The following is a 17165-nucleotide window of genomic DNA, read 5'->3' on the forward strand; positions in this document are numbered from 1 at the left end:
CAACTCGGCCGATGGTTGTGAGAGGCTAAGTAAATTAAGTAGTGCTTTACAAACATGATAACGGAACTTGCGATGGTTTCTTACCATGATGATGACAGATTTGAGCAATGAAACCGCGTCTTCGCTGCCTGTGCAATTACGATATACATTACATGCACTCCAGGAGAGACCCCAAAGAATGGCAAGAAAAAACACATCCACGCACACATTAGAGCTGTTCACTGACAGAGCAAAATGGGAAAAATAACAAGCTTTACTTTCTTTTCTTTTTATTGATAATGGAAATGGATCTATACATAAATGAATCTGGTGGGTTGTTTCCCCGCACCAGCTCTCTCTCTGAACATCCTCTCCTCTAGAGGGCCCTCAAAACAATCTTCCCAAAGGAAAACCAATTCCACCCCCACCCCCCCACCCAAAAAAAAAAAAAATTGGATCAATGGGTAAATGACTGCCAGCATGTGAAACTACGAGTTAAAAAGACTTATCTACAGAAAAGCAGCAGCCTAAACCTCATCAGAGAGCATCTTCTACAAAAATGTTCCACATCCTACAAAGATGAAAAAATGCGTGTGATCCAATCAGACAGTCGTCGCATCTTCATCGTCATCTCTGCACTTCTGCCAAAGTAGGACTCAGCATTTGAAAGTGTAACTGAGACATCATGCTTTACTGCCTCCAAAGTGCGATAATAATTGTTTTCTAATCTCCTCTTGATTACCTCAAGGGACAGTGGAACAGGGAACCTGTAGGCATAATGTAAATCGAAAAATTTTAATGATCCAAATGCTTGAGCAAAAATGAAAAAGGGAATTAAAAATATAAATTCATCATCTGGACAAGCCTCCCTCCCTAGTTTTATATTCTGCACAGAAGCTTATAGCACGTCAGATAACATTTTCATGGAAGGCAGGTGGTTTTTCAAACTTACGAGTTTGCACAGACAAACCATAACCACAATTACACAAACACATCTTATATCCATCTTTTAATCCAAAGTCCTGCAAAATGCTACTACAGACACAAGCCATATAACTACCTTAACATGGCATGCGTCCTTCAATACATTCTACCATCTCTATTCAAGTTTTCACCCATGCTTTCGTAAGTCCCAACAATTTCATGGTGTCATCATCATTTTCTACTTCGCTATTTTCCCTAAGCAGCTAAGCTCACTAGTTACTACACATCCACATTAGTTCACTTGCTTCTGAACCAGCCAAACAGAACCTCATCTTTACCATGGTCAATTATGCCCCAACATGAGGCCCAACATTCATTCAGGTCTTTGAAGTACAGTCAGCATATCCCCTCAATCAGAAGAAAAATGGATACCGATAAATAACAATAAATGCATATATAGTTGGAAATAAAAGAACCTAGTAGATACAGCATGCAGAATCTATTAACATATAAGGTTGCTCTCTCACTTCTACAGTCAATAGCATCCTAAACTGTGCAACTAATCATAAACCGCCGCCATAACAAGTACAGATATTAGCAGTACCTGTTTAGAAAATCAGACTTCTGTGCTACCTGATTCAGTTTCTGGATACCATAACAGTCCTGAAGCACAGAAAAAGTAAAATAAAATAAAATCCATATACCACGTCACAAGGGGAAAAAGGGAAAAGAAAAGCTTCAATGCACATATCAGGTTCACCTGATTCCTGATTGAGGTTTGCTCTATCTTGGCAATACTGGATAACAACTTGCTCCTGGCCATGTCATCAATATGGGGATGCTCCCACTGGCTATCGGCATCATGAAGTTCCCAAGGACTATGTAAATGCTGTCCAGAACAATCATTTCTGTACTGTATAACATATCTCTCCCATGGGCTCTCCGGAAAGTCAGAAGATTTAGTCTTTACTGCCAAAATACGACCCTCCCACCAACTCCCACCATCTCCATCCTCATTCCTCCACCATACCTGACACTTATCTCTGTGCGTCCAGTTTCTCTCAATGGCAGCATCATAACGCGTTCTTTCCACAAGGAAGTCTGGGAAAGCAACAAGCTCAGGCAAAGTGATCCTGAAAGCTTTACCAAACCCACTCGAAGAAGGATCTATAAACTCAAGTGTAAGTTTGCAGCAGCTTTCCCCAGATCCAGGAAGAGTAGAGTAATCAAAGCCCTGAACTTTGCAAAATTCTACAGCTTTTAAGCTTTTGATCGATTTCCAAGGCCCTGCTCCATGCAAACGGGAAGCTTTGATGTATTCTTCATGGCCCTGAAATGGAAGTTATGAACATAAACAGATGATGGTAACTTTATACACACACAAACACACGCTTGCAAAGATCATATTGTGCCAAACTACAACCAATAATTACCTGTCTCAAGTATGCAACCACATCACCTTGTTGGGGAATATATCGATAGCTCTCTTCATGCTCTAACAACATCAACCATGAAAGTCTACATAATGGTTGGTATTTTCGCTTATCTAAAGGTCTCGAGTCAGTAGAGCTATAATTTTCTCTTCTGTTTCGGGTAGACCGTAAACCAACAGTCATATTTGAGGTTGGCTTCCATTGATCACATAGAAGTTCATCGCCACCATTTAGTATTGATCTTCCTCCAGTTCTAGATGTTTCTAAAGAACCATGACATTGTTTCACTCGGAAACTACTTGTCCTAGGTGTAATCTCATCCATGCTTGCCCTTGTACCCATGGATCTTGTTTGACGGATGCCATCAGCCATAGCATCACTGAGATTGACTTTCATATTTCCACCTTGGTTGTTGCAATTCCACGTGCTATCATCCATTCCACGGAAACCACCATTAGAGTTCTTCCTACCCCTGAATGACTTTGACCTTTTATACACAACATTGTACTTCTTAATATAGGATTCTGCATGCATCTTCTTTGAATCATGTGAAATGGATGGCTCGGCATTTTGATTTGCCCATGTCTCCAAGCTTTCTGATCCATTATTCCATTCACCATGCTCTGGATTCTGTCCACTAGTACCCTCATCTTCTTCACGCATCCCAGAAACTCCATTTTGTTCATTTGTTGTTGGACTGTTGGACATTAGTTCACACTCAGAGCTCCTAAGATCTTCAACTGCAATAGCTTTTAACTTGGAAGATGAACTGCTGGTTTCCTTGGCTAGTTCTCTTGATTTGATCCTTACCTTAAGATAGCTGGGCTGAGCATTTTTCTCCACCTGATCATGGTCAGCACTATTCTTACTGCTAAATATGTAGCCATTTTTATTATCGTTCACAACTTCAGATCCTTCTAGGCGAACAGCAATACCCCTGGATTCACTGTTCTGATAGCTATTTTGGTGTTCCTCATCCATATGTGTTGCTGACTCAATTCTGTTGCCATTAGACGTGACTCGGATTGTAACCTTGTTCTCTTGGTCAATATATGGTGACGACTGCGGAAGTTCTGAAGACTTGCCCTTCCTATCAGAAGAAAGCTCTTCAACTCTTGCACCATCCAATCCATGTGAAACACCATCTTCAACTTGTGCTTTATCTCTGCATCTCATTCTGCCAATACTGTTTCCATGAGCTCGGATCCTGGAATTAGAGGATGTTCCATACTCATCCTCAGATTTGAGATGTCCATTAGTGTCACTTCCAACTATGTTAGGACCATCTGGACATGCATTACTTGCAGGCCATGTTTCTGTCAGCGAACCATCGCCCAATCTCAGACGTTTAGAAGAGCGCAACTTTACTTCTCCCCATTTGATTGTGCTACCCTGGTAAGCTGCAGACAAGTTAAGCTGGTCTGACTTTTCAGTTAGCCCTATTTCTCTGATATCATCAGCTGTGTTGCCAAAAATATGTGCTGGCTCACATGTTCTATTTGGGTTAGCTACATCAGTATTTGCTTTAGCTAATGAGTCAACAAGAACATCCTGTTCATCGCATTCAAGTCTCGTTTTCTTAGAAGACAAAACAGCTTTTTGATCACGACGTGGCAATTTAAGGACCAATCTCCTCTTGCTTCCAACATTTGCCTGAGATTCAGCAAGTGCAGAAGGTTTTGCAACATCTTCACACTCAACTCTGGAGACTTCCTTCTCTTTTGCATGCTTTATCTGGTTATTCTGCCTTGACTTGTCAGACTCCATGCTTTGAGTGTTTGAATCTGGAAGCATCGATTCACTTTCTGAGGAACTGCTCTCCGAGTCATCTTCATCTTCCCCATCTGTAGAAACTCCAGTTATTTTAGAAAATAAATTAAGAGCATTGCGCGCAGCGCGCCTCTGAGGCCGCAATGACTTTGATTTAGATGATTTTTTCCTTGAAGCCAACCAGCCACTTCTTGACCTCCGCAGTCTATGAGTCCTTGATAAAGTAGTGCCATCATGCTCGTCCAAGTTTCTTCTTTTAACACGCCTCCCAGAAGAAGTTGTGAACTCCACCTGTCAAACAAGAAGCCAAATTTAAGCAAGAGCAAATGGGAAAATGAATAAGTTCTTTGTAGTATTTCTTACTTCCGACTTGTGCTTCTTCCTTTTAGATCTCCGGAGGCACTCATTATTATGGTCCCCACTGTCATCTGCACTGCACACAGGCTCTCCAGAGGAACTGCTGCTTAAACTCTCATGTTCCCCTTCACTTGAATATTCATCGGTGACATTGTACTCGGAATCAGTATCATCACTTTGTACTTCGTTTTCCGGTTCCCAGTCAATGGCATCTATGAATTCTGGTAAAGGCTCAGCCCATCTATCCAGGTCTACAATTGGCAGCATTTGATAATCACCAGTATCAACATTGTAAGTTGGGCCAACTGCAAAATTTACTGAAGTAGGATGCCACTCAACACCCAGGGTACCCAACCGACGCTGCTGGTACATGTTCTGGTAAGGTTCAGGGTAGGGGATCATGCCTGGCATTGTGCAATGAAATCAATTCCCACGAATTAAGTATATCTTGAAAAGCATTAGATATAAAAAGAGCAGCTTTTGATTTGCCCAACAAATATAGGTGCAAATGCATACTTGAATCACAAAGGAGATCCTGAATATTTCTTCGATATGCTAAAAGCTGGGTCTCCTGCATTAAATACAGCAAAAATTTATTACAAAATGTGATACGAATAATTGATAGAAACAACTAAAAATACAAACTAATGAACACTAAATTTAAACCCACTATGCCCATAATGAAGGTGCAAGATTTGCCCTTGAAAGACACCTAAAGAGTGGTAGGTTCCATCAGAAAAAAAAATGGCAAGAAAAGCATTGAATAGCATATATATATTTTGCATGTCATTTCAAAAGTCATAAGCAGTCCATTATTTCTTGTTAAGAACTTCAATGATTACCTCTGAGTATCAAATATAGTGCTATAGCTTCCATATTTAGACCTCTTAACAACAATAGCCAACCAACAAGGAGAAACAAGTCAAGATATCTTAATTGCTAGAGTTAATTTAAATTCAAAAACCAACAAGAAAACCTTTTAAAATTTCCAAAAACCATCATAGACTACCAAGAAGATTCAAAAAAAATCATTTTAGACTTATCTGGCTTTGGCATGCCAACTTCAAAGTTGGTTAGCTTCTATGTGAACTTCCCTCCATTTTCCATGCCCCCCCCCCTTTTCAGCCAAAATATGTTGCTCCTCTCAACTTCTTTTACAGGTCAATCTCCTCTAACGAATGGCCAATCAAAAGACTGCTTTGATAGAAAAAAAAAATATTGAGACAAAATAAATTAAGAGAGTTTTGGTAACTGAGAGTGTTGGATGTTAATCAAGGAGAGAGGATTGGAACAGTAAAAGGGTGTGATGACTCGTGTGTATGAGAGAGAGAAAAAGAGAGAGAGAGAAAGAGAGAGAGAGAGAGAGAGCAAGTAAAAAGAGTTGGGCACTAATCAAGGAAGAGAGAGGGTGGAGGAGCATCAGCAGGAAAGAAGGGGAAAGGTAGAGTAATTGAGAGAGAAATATGCCTCTATTATCAAAGAAAAGAAGAAAAAGGATAAATTGCAACATTGTAGCATTGTATGCCATTAACCTTTTTATATATTTCTTTATGTCGGCGTATTTGAGTTTGATAGTAACATAGAGGTTATAAAAAATGGTAACCTTTTATTCAATTGGTTACCACATGATTTCTTCTCTTCTAAAAGATATGTTTCTTGTACCAGTGAAATATGATGAAAGCCCTTTGTTCTCTTAAACATATATATTATCCAGTTATAAATTGATTCCTCTGGTATTTGTTGTAATTGTTTTTAACAAATGTAAGCATAAAAATCTATAATTTGTGTATTTTTGTCACGCATGGATTTTGTTTTTTTCCCTATAGTGACAACGCCATCCCATGTCCTAAGGGAGAAACTTTTTGATCCTGCACATACCAGGTGCTCATATCCAATTCCCATTTGAAATGCAGATAACAGTAATAGAGGTCTTCATAAAAATATCACTGGTTTATAGTTTATAAATTCTAATTACAGTAAAGGAGATATCATATGCAATGTTATAACGATCATCTAATCATTCAACATGTCCAAATCTAGAAATAAATGTCTGCAGCAACTGCAGCTGTTTTCTTACTCTAAACACAAGAATCAAAATATGCAGTCCACATTTAAGGAATAAATGAAAATAGAATGGACAGGGATGGTTCTGATCCAAGTAGGTTGGGCTGGTTAGGCGATGAGAAATTATAGATGGATAAAAAAAAGTATTAGGAAAGGAGATTAAAGTATCTGTTGTTTTAGGTTTAGCAGTCTGAGTTTTAGACTACTTGCGGTTAAAAAATAACAGCCAGAGCAGGGTATAAAAAAAGGATGAAGGAAAAGAAGATTGGCAAATGGCAAAATATTTCATGTCAACCTTCTGTTGTGCAGAAGCACGACCTACATTAATTTTAAAAATAGGCATAGGAATCGAATGAAAAGAACAATTGAAATTAAAAAGAAAAAAATATAAATTTTACAGTAACATAGATGTTTCATCAAATAAATGATTTAGATACATTTAATGTACACGCCAAGTCAGCATACAAATCAGCGACAAGAAAAGCTCTAGCATGCATGAAAATCTGACTTTGAAAAAAAAATAGTTTTGGGTTTGAAATTTTATTTTGACTATTAATCTAAATGACACTTTAAATTTCACGAAGGTTGATGTAAATTCAAGAAATAAAATGTCTTTTATCACCTTCATAATTTCATGCAAATACAAACACAACCTAACATCCAAATCAACTCTATGATAGCTTAAAAATTTATCAATTTCAGGCCTCAATACTCATTCGTCCCAAAGATGATGCTTATATATCCATAGAAGGAGAGATATGCTTAATTGGAAATCCTGCAAATTTGTATTAAGAACATAATAATGCTAACATACCTGATCTAAAACATTTCCATTGGCATCTTGGACAAGGGGGCGATAATCTCCAAGGAAAAACTGTAACAATGGAGAATATAATGAATATAGTAAAAAGTCTTACATACGTAACTAAAAGAATATATCAGCTGATATCTCGGATATACCTGATCGTATTTTGCATCCTTTTGAGACTCCCCTTGCCCTGTGGCTATTATAAATATTTGTCCAACTTCATCTGAGAGAACAATAGATGTCCCATCCCTAAATTAAAATAACAAAAGACAGAAATCAAACCTAACACTTGAGCAGCATATGTAAAAAACTAACTGAGCATGATACTGCCAGGAAATAGCAATAATTAAATCGATATCAGTATATCTACTCCACTAGAAGACGGCTGATAAAATCCGGAAAAACTAGATGAAAAAAATAATATTAAATGATTATAAACCAAAATTTGGAAGTTATATATTTAGTTTAATACATAGATTTAACGAAACAAGAGCACTTGCCTTTATATCGACCACTGAAATGGTCATTGAAGGATAAATTCAGTGCTTCATAAATATAATAAACATCTTTATAAAAAATACAAAGCAGTCATAACTGGACTGCACTCAAGAGATATTGCACCACAAACTTCCCACTTCACTAAATTAAACTCTAATGATTGCTCAAACCTTAAGTACTGGTGACAAATGAACGGTGATAATTTTGTGCATAAATTTCTAGTCCAACATTTAAGCTCAAAACAGTTGATCGTTGTGGAAGACTGGATGGTGAGGGCACAGATGATTACAACTAACCGCAACTATACTCCAAAAACATATAACACCTGTAGATGTTTTATATAACAACTTCGGCTTGTCTCCATAATAATTAATAAATCATAATTACAATACCCTTTTCTCCGGTTATGGTTATCATACCTCTTCTTTTCTGTTGATTATGAAAGATCTCTGAGTACTCAAGCTCAGGATAGCCTTGTATAAATCGCACAGAAAATGACCATGAAGATCTAAATAGATGTGAGCTACTGATTTATCGATTATATAGAAGAATATCTTCACTTTGCTGCAGTGCAGCAGATCCTAGAAATTTGTCTGTCTATTGTGCATGCTGGCCGACAAAATTAAAACGTTACTGAAGATTATTTTTAGCAAAAGTAGTAAGGTGAAATGCAGATGGAACTCAACACTGAAAAATGATTCTCTTTCAGTTTTGGGAGGCTATATGCATTAAAGTGACTATTATAAACAGTGTATACCATCTTCCATCTCGTTTAACTTACAATGTCCTTGAAAGAAAAATGAAGATGTACTTTGACAATAAACATTAGAAGATCACAAGAGCCAGAAAGTGCTTCAAATCATTGGAATGACTTCGATGCTGTGACCATTCATGATAAGAGAAAATGAGTATGGGTTCTGGATGCCATTACATGCTTGTCCAATCTATGCTGCTCTTTGACCACTGAAATAAAGGTGAGGTAGACAAGAATGATAATGACCCAAAGATTCAGCTGGGAAGAAGGTGAACAGACAACCCTACAGAAGAACCCTAAGGCATTTAGGTACTGAAGAAAAACATGTTGGCGTCAAAATATCGTTAGCAACCACACTAAGGTCCAAAGATTATTAGCCCACAAAAATTATAACTGTTTTTGTGGCAGCCTGATCCTTGGAATGCGGAACCGAGCTGAACCGGCCAGTTCCGCCCATTCTGAGCCGTACCGGTAGCTCACCGGTACGATTCCGCCATTGAAAATGGCTCACTGCCGGAGCCAGAGAAGGAGAAGAGAAAGAGAGAACGAGCAGGGGAGGGAGGGAGAACGAGTGGCAGCGGAGGCCATAGCTAAAAAATTTGAGATTTTTTAAGTGAAGTCGGCAAATCGCTTGCCGACTTCAGTTAAAAAATCCCAAATTTTTTAGCCGCGGTCGCGGCCTCCACACCCCCCGGCCCTCGTCGGCGTCCATCGCCAACCCTCCGTCGGCGTCCACTGTCGCTTCTTCTCTCTCCCTCCCCCCACTCACTCTCTCTTTCTCTTCTCCTTTTCTGGCTCTGGTGGTTTCCTCTCTCGATACGGGCCCAACACAGCCCGCATCGACTTGTTCCGCCAGAAAACCGGTACGGTGCCCGGTACCGGTTCCTCCGACCCTGGCCTGATATGATAAGTACTCTACAAGTAAGAGGCCATTGAGAGATGGAGATGATTCCAAATAAAAATTATTTTTGAGAAAATCGGAAACCGGTATATTACGAAACATAAGAAGAAAAGAGGAAAAAATTTGTTAGACTACCAACAATACTAAGTGACGAGAGTATTATATTTAAAGACAATAAAAATTCTAAACTTTGTTTGATCCATCAAACTAGACAAAACCACTTTGGAACAAACCATCATAAAAAGGGAGTTGTCTTCAAGTATGGATAATCCAAGATCATAAATTAGCCTCTCTTTAGAGCACAACAAAATAACCTTTCAACTCCTTTTAATTCATACCTTGAGTCAGGTCAGGATCACATTCGTCACTAAAATTCTACTATTACCAGTGTGCATATAAAAATAAGGTCATCTGCTGAATTCAACATAAGAGAGCTCTATGGAATTGAGGATTTTTTTTCCTCATCACAATATGGCTAAGTATAGGAAGAAAAGATAAAACAGGACTTCCATGAAGCTAATCTCCAACGAAAAATGGATCGGATAGTCACAGTCATTTTCCTGAATATGGCTTCATTACCAGTGACTCAGTCCAATGTTAACACTGGATGTTCCATGCAGTGGTTGTCACCATGCTGCAAGCCTCATCACTGCTACATTTTGGTGCATAAAAAAAAATCCGACCTTTATCTTAAGATGCTATAAATTCCTATAAGTCACAACTTATTGAGAAACTGATAGAAATATTCAAATAAGCAGTACATGGTAAAGCAGAACTTTAAACCTACCTATGAAGTCATTGAAAGTAACAATTTCCATATGAAAAGTTAGTATGAGGTCATTCTAATCAACAATGCGAAAAAATATACAAAATATACAGCAAGCTTACGGAGAGAATTTTCCATCAACCAACTTAAAGCGTCCAGTTTCATAGATCTGTACTGGTGTGCCCTCCCATATCTAGAGGAAACAATTAGTAAGGGATTCAGCACACATGAAGAAGTATGAAACTATAGAATAATATGAAAGATCATCTCAGAAACTCACATCCCAGATGATCGTCTTTCCATCATACCCAGCACCCATAGCTATCCGAGGATTGAAAGGATGCACATCCAAGACAAATGTCTGTAAAACACAATACAGAACATAAAAGAATAAATCTTTCAGCAAGTTTCCTTTAACAGAAGAGAGATTTTATAGAATGAGTACCAATCAACATTCACTATTAGCACTTGAAAACCCACATGTTGAAGACAACAATTTAGCAGGGATCAGGATGGAAAAACAGGTGGGAGAAGCCTTTTATACAATAAAATCTATTTGTTAACAGTAGTGTATAAAATTGGCAAGCTCTGAATATGGAAACCAGACGGATCAAGCTAAACCACCATTTTTTTCATGTCAAGATGTACATCATCAAAATGATTCTAAGCAACCCATGGATCCCAAGTGGGTGCTCATTTGCTTTAGCTTCAAATTTACACTTCAAATCTGATATGCAGCTTACGTAAATAGAGTACAGATAGAATAAGTGGAAGCTAATTAAAGTTGAATACAACTATTGATAGGGGTAAAAAAATGAAGAAACAAGAGAAAGTTGCACTCAAGTACATGGAAAAGCTTGTCAGAGAAACAGATTAGTATCAACTTTTTAAAGAACTGATGTAGTACTATTCTGGAATATATGAGATGGAATACCTTCAAAAACCGGATCAGGGCATGACAAGAGGTTTAAAAAGCCTGACTTCAATAAATATCATTCAGCAGATAGAATGGAAAAATATGTAGAGAAATACAGAGTTTTTGCTCAGTTATATGAAGAATTACCAATGTCATAAGAAATAAAAATAGCTCGCTGTTTATCATGTTCCAGTGGTCTGTATAGGACAACTAGGGCAATAGTGCTAGGTGTCAATTATAATCTGGTAGTTTTATTCGTTATCGTGGGTACTTCAGCAAACATACCAGTAACCTTTTGGCTGAATTACTTAGAAAGTTTCAGACATCCGGTCGAATTCCATGTTCATGATAACTTCCAAGAGGATTTTTCGGCAGCTCAGTCTAGGATAAAAAGAAGACATACATAGACATTGCCAGGTGGCAAAAGATCCCTGGAAGCTGAGAGGTACCCTATCCTGTTGTTTAACTTTTGCATTCTGATCACAAATGCAGAATAAGATTTTAAAAGTAACAAGGTCAGCAATGTTGTTTGCACCGCACTGCTGAGACCTGACAACATGAAAGCACATAAGAAGAGTGCAGCATAAGTGAAAGCAGTGATAATTATCTGTGGCCAAACTAATAAATGTAGACTACAAAATGAGTAAAACTGTTTGTTGGGAAAGGAAAACAAGATTTCAAGAAAGAGAACCAGTCAAAATGGTACAGTTATTCCCATGAAGAATAACCATCTAAAACATGTTCTCCAGCTAAGCACAGTCCGAAATCTTGGTTAGAAGGGAGTCTCCAACCAAGGTAAACCACCCCCCCCCCACCCTCCCACACACAAAAAAAAAGGACCTATGGAAACTAGGATGAAACAAAAAGAAGAGATAGGAGGATACTTCTCATTTCAAGGAACACGGCTTAGAGTAAAACTAATTAAGTAGCATCAAAGAACTTCTAATAGCTGGATTCTTAATTACAAAGACCGGCGGCTGACAGGTGGTACATGTAATAATTAGATTAAATATGAACGATTAACATCACAAATATACAGAATGCAAAACCTTCAAGGCTGTTGCATTCAAGTGAAATTGTAGTTTTGTAGGATCTAGTAAGTTCATTTATGCAAGCAGGGCTTGTGAAATTTACGACATGCATAATATATTAGCTATTTTAATTAACCAGAATTTTCTCCTTTTTCCGCAAAATAACTGCTTCTGCAAATGAGACAGACTCAAGTGCTAGTCCGTGCCAGTCCAGGGGAACCGAGCTGAATGGTGCTAGGTCAGTACCCTCATTGGGCACATGTTTGCCACGATACTCTGCAATAAGCAAGTTATCAATGCCCGGTTGTTCAGTTCAGATTATTACAACTCAGTACTGCTTGGAGCCAAGCTAAAAAGACTCTTTTATTTTATTTTATCATTTGAATGATGCAATCATGATGGCCATTAGCTCCACTATCATTTGATGTGTCGAGAGAGATTCTTCACATTTATGGTCCACTATAAGAAAGTCGAAATCCAGGAATTGGAGTCAAAATTTTAAAAGTTATTGCACGAAGGCTCAGCCTATTAATATGTTAAAATAAAGCCAAAGGAGTAATGGCATATACTCCACCTACTTGCAGAAAAGAGCATATGTGGTGCATAGAAAAGGAACACTTTATAATTTTAAACGTGGTGCATGTCAAAAATGTTCTTTTTATCATCAGATTCATGAACACCTCAAACAGTGCTAAGATAGATGCCTCGTGAGAAACTTATCAGAGCCCAACTTTTCTCCCCGTATATCCCCCCACTACAATTGCATGTGGGGGTAACTCAATTCGATGTAGAGGAGGCATCATTTCTTACTGCACAAACAGTCAATGCCCACAGCAATCATATATCCTATGCCTTCTGAAGAAAAGAAGATAAAAAAAGAGAAAATACCATCATAGCAAGTTGGACCATGCCACTATGCCATTGCATGCAATCATGTAGGGCCATTATCTTAGTATCGCATGCACTTGCCACTACATCAACATGGAGGCCCAGCTCAAATATCATAATGTAGGATCATTACAAGCTGCTGCCTCATGGAACACGCCCAATTCCCACATTGTCAAGTTGCTCATCATGTAGCCACATAGTCACTTGGAGACATATGATCCCCATCATCACAACAAACAAGTCAGTTTATTGCCTTATCATGGAAGAAAAAGTGGGAGGAAAGATCCTCCCACTCCCCCATAAATGTGCAATCAAGTAGAGAGCCAAACTAACTCATTGATATGCTCCCATGGTGGGAAGATTAAAGCAACCATCCTTCATATCATGACAAGTCTCCACTGGTAAATCTTTTTAGAAACCCCTTCAACGTAAGAAGAAATTCATGCTTTTGTGTTGCCCCCTCCCCAAAAAAGGGGGAAAAAACTATTTTTGATGATTTAGGATAGGTATGGGACAAATTGAATCAATCTTCAATTAGAAAAGGTGGTTCAGCTCGCGTTTGATAAGAAGCATATTGGTTCTAGAAGAGTTGGAATATAAAGTAACAACTGTTTTAATAGTAAGCTTGAGTTGCATTCAGACGAATATTGACAATGTCACTGAGTCTTGTTGCATGCAGGTTTATGTGTACGTCCAAGCACATGTGCATGTGGGACAAGAGACCATACAATAAGAAATATAATGGCTTAAACAATGTCATACCCAACAGCAAGTCCATAAGAATAAGAACATGTGTTGTTACTAAGAATTGAGGCTGTCCATCGATCAAAAATATGAAATGCTAAGAAACATATCAACTAGAAGCACTACAATTTAGAAACACTTACTGATTCACTATGACCAATCAACGAATGAACTAAGCTGCCATCAGACGCATTCCAAACACATATTCTGCAATCTACAGAAAACAATGATACATAAGAATTATGATACAAAAAAACCATGAAAAAGTAATTCCATAACGCCTTCTTAATTGAAAACAAAATCCAAATCATAACTTAAAAATGTTTATCAAAAGAAAGATTCTCGAACACAATAGAAATGCAATACAGAAAACAGTACTAACTAAATCACCTCAAACCCCATTTAAACCAATCCACATTGCAGATCCATATAAGTACCAAAAAAAAAAAATTCAGCACAGCAGCATTGAAAGTATTAAGATGCTCCATTTCTTGCACATCGCTTTCCTAAGGTTAAAATTATAAAGCATGAGGATATCTCATAAGATTAACTCATGCAATAGACCCTTTTAGGGTCATCGTTTGTCACAAAACATACTACCCACCACCGGCTATTGAATAGGTACAAAATGCATCTTGAACTGACATCATTGTGTTTGTTAATTCTTTTTGTTGATTAGAAATGCATCATAGCATCAAAAATGTGGGGATATTAATTTCCCATGTGGAAAAAATACAGAATATAAGATGGAAAAAACACAGAATAAGGATCAAACTGACCAAGACAAACATGAAGCCCTAATACTAGTGACACAGACCACCAATTTAAAAATCAGGCACCCTTTAATACATGTGGAAGATAATTTCTATTGAGTTCTGATAGAGTGGGGTGCTTATCTTTTGCAACATGGCCATCTTCCATTTATTAGAAGCCTGAAACACTGGTTAGGCCAGTAGATCCATCTTTGTGGTCAAATATTCATGCTTTATAAAAATAAATTAGGTTTCAAAGGCTCTTGGAAACATCATTCCAGCTCTTGAGATACACCCAAAAAAGCATTGCCTAGTGCCTACATACCCATGATAGCAGCAAGCACGAAGCGGTTATCCAAGCTCCACACAATCATATTAACACCTCGAGGAGTTGGCTGAAATCTCTGACGTGGACCCCCATGTGGAGGTTGAGGAGGCATAGGTGGAGGAGGAACCTTAAGATGATAAGCACGTGTCCAGCGCCCAACTTTTCCCTAAAATAAACAAAGAACTCATACAATAGTAAGGAAAATTCAAAAGATAAAAAATGTAACTTTCAGTTATCTATGGCAAATGCAGAAGCATCTCTTCCGAAAAAGTTACATTTAAACCTCCAATCAGTTGACAGCATATAATAAAGGGAAAACACAAGTTTCAATTTAAAATCAATAGACAATATCCTAACACGCACAACAAACCAATGAATCAATAGATCTAGCTCCCAGAATTAACTAGAATTGAAATTAAAAAGGTTCACTGGTATCAGGAAGATAATAACCCAGCATGACTACAGATGAAACAACAATAAAACGATTCCAATAATTCTTAGCATGATTTGGCTGCCTGATGTTATATCTTGCATACAGAGATTTCTATACGAGGACAGGCAAATCAGGAAGAAAGTTCCAACCTTGTACATATATTAAAAGATCTGAGAAATAAAGTTCAGGCCCTACTCAAATGTCCACAAGAATATCTGTGTACTCTTTTCTAGAGTAGCCAAATGAATTGTACTGAGCCAACCGGAAAGAAGAATAAGAAACTAAGCAGTAAACCACGGAGTTAGATTGTGCTCACATGAGATCGTCGGGACCTTGGAATCCAGATAATTGCACTGCCATCACGGGAGCACGTGACTATGTTGTCATGGGTGAACCTACAAAACATAAATACTTCAAGGTTGATACAGATAGTGTTAAGCCATTAACTAATTCACTAACCCAATAATTAGAGTGGTATTCACAACATTTCTGCACAGCTATTTATCATATATTTCCACATGCATACGTACTGAGTTAAGCAAATGACAGTAACTGAAAAAAGAGAGAAACTAACCAGGAATTTTTGAACTTTGGAATATTATCCTCCTTTAAAATATCAGCTGTAGAAGATCTAGAAGCCACAACACAGCCACTGAATCAAAAGAAAGCAACCATGATTAGAATATAAAATCAAAAAGAAAAACTAAACCTTTTAACATATCAGCTGTAGAAGATCTAGAAGCCACAGCATGGCCACTGAATCGAGAGAAAGCAACCATGATCAGACTATATAAACAAAAAGAAAACTAAATCTTTGACCACAGCCAATGAACCTGAATTGCACATAATTGACATCATTTTCATGACCAGATAACAGATCCATCTCATGATTTGGTTGCTCAGAGTCATCAGTGTTGCTCTTACAAGCATTCCAGACCTGCAACCAACTGGCTTGTAAATGGTTTCACTGCACCAGGCACTCAGTAGCTCCATATTGTGTATTGATCTCAATAAACTAATAGATAAAACCAAATTAGCATTGCAAACTTATAGAGATTCATAATTAACTGTACCCTCGCATATGTGTCTGAGCTGCCAGTGACAAATACAGTTCCATTAGCATTAAATGCACAACATAAGATCTGATGACTGTGTTGAACAGTACTAGGAGAGGGATCAGAGCTCTTTCCTGGCATCAATTTCATCATTACACATAAGCTCGCAGCACCGAGCACCATTAAAGCAATGGAATTGCCATAGGAAAATGAAAAACCAACCAGCTGAATTATCTGAAGGTTTCGGGATGTAAATTCGTGGACTAAGTTGGGAGTTCCTAGCATCCCAGATCCGGCAGGTTCCATCATCAGAAGACCTGCTCAGTCAAAAATTATGCTATAAAAGGAAGGCAAGCAATCCCCAGAAGGACAAGGCTACTTCTTGTTACATTGGAAGAAAAATTACACACTGCATTCCATTAGAAGCTACAGATAACAAGTTAAATGTGTTACTATGTCATGATTTGAAATCCCATCAAAAACAAGATGCTTCATAAAAAAATGTTCTATCTTTTTGCCTCCAGAAGGAAACAAGGCACCAGATCAGGTTGGTACATGTTTCACCATGTATTGAATGGAACAGGTCCTATTTATCTGAAAGACATGGTTTCAATAAAACCACTTGGCAATGCATGCTTTTGATAACAGCTTTATTTTTTTACCTTTCACAAGCACAAATATTTAATTACCTTGCCTATGCCTTGTACCGATGCTCTCCAACGTACTGAAAAGTGCTCCTTCTTGGATAACCAAAGTTCTTTTCC

At 37.9% G+C, this 17165-nt stretch overlaps 1 protein-coding gene across 8 annotated transcripts in view; it reads right to left on the reverse strand.

Moving 5' to 3' along the window:
* Positions 1-235: 235 nt before the first annotated feature.
* LOC103704651 (uncharacterized) overlaps positions 236-17165 on the reverse strand; it is a 30190-nt gene continuing 13260 nt past the window's right edge. For all 8 annotated transcript variants that reach the window (XM_008788025.6, XM_088713801.2, XM_026803673.4 and 5 more), the window contains 17 exons: positions 16624-16718; positions 16420-16535; positions 16180-16283; positions 15921-15998; positions 15663-15741; positions 14911-15079; positions 13977-14047; positions 10535-10615; positions 10377-10447; positions 7488-7584; positions 7342-7401; positions 4980-5034; positions 4470-4867; positions 2337-4397; positions 1664-2233; positions 1508-1566; positions 236-746 (listed from right to left, as the gene is read on the reverse strand). In XM_008788025.6, the coding sequence (XP_008786247.2) occupies positions 551-746; positions 1508-1566; positions 1664-2233; positions 2337-4397; positions 4470-4867; positions 4980-5034; positions 7342-7401; positions 7488-7584; positions 10377-10447; positions 10535-10615; positions 13977-14047; positions 14911-15079; positions 15663-15741; positions 15921-15998; positions 16180-16283; positions 16420-16535; positions 16624-16718 (4360 nt within the window). In that variant the 3' untranslated portion in view covers positions 236-550. The remainder of the gene's footprint in view (positions 747-1507; positions 1567-1663; positions 2234-2336; positions 4398-4469; positions 4868-4979; positions 5035-7341; positions 7402-7487; positions 7585-10376; positions 10448-10534; positions 10616-13976; positions 14048-14910; positions 15080-15662; positions 15742-15920; positions 15999-16179; positions 16284-16419; positions 16536-16623; positions 16719-17165) is intronic.

Source organism: Phoenix dactylifera, chromosome 17 (assembly GCF_051530095.1).
Source record: "Phoenix dactylifera cultivar Ajwa chromosome 17, Ajwa_hap1_PhDact_Kaust_v1.1, whole genome shotgun sequence".
Lineage (NCBI taxonomy): Eukaryota > Viridiplantae > Streptophyta > Magnoliopsida > Arecales > Arecaceae > Phoenix > Phoenix dactylifera.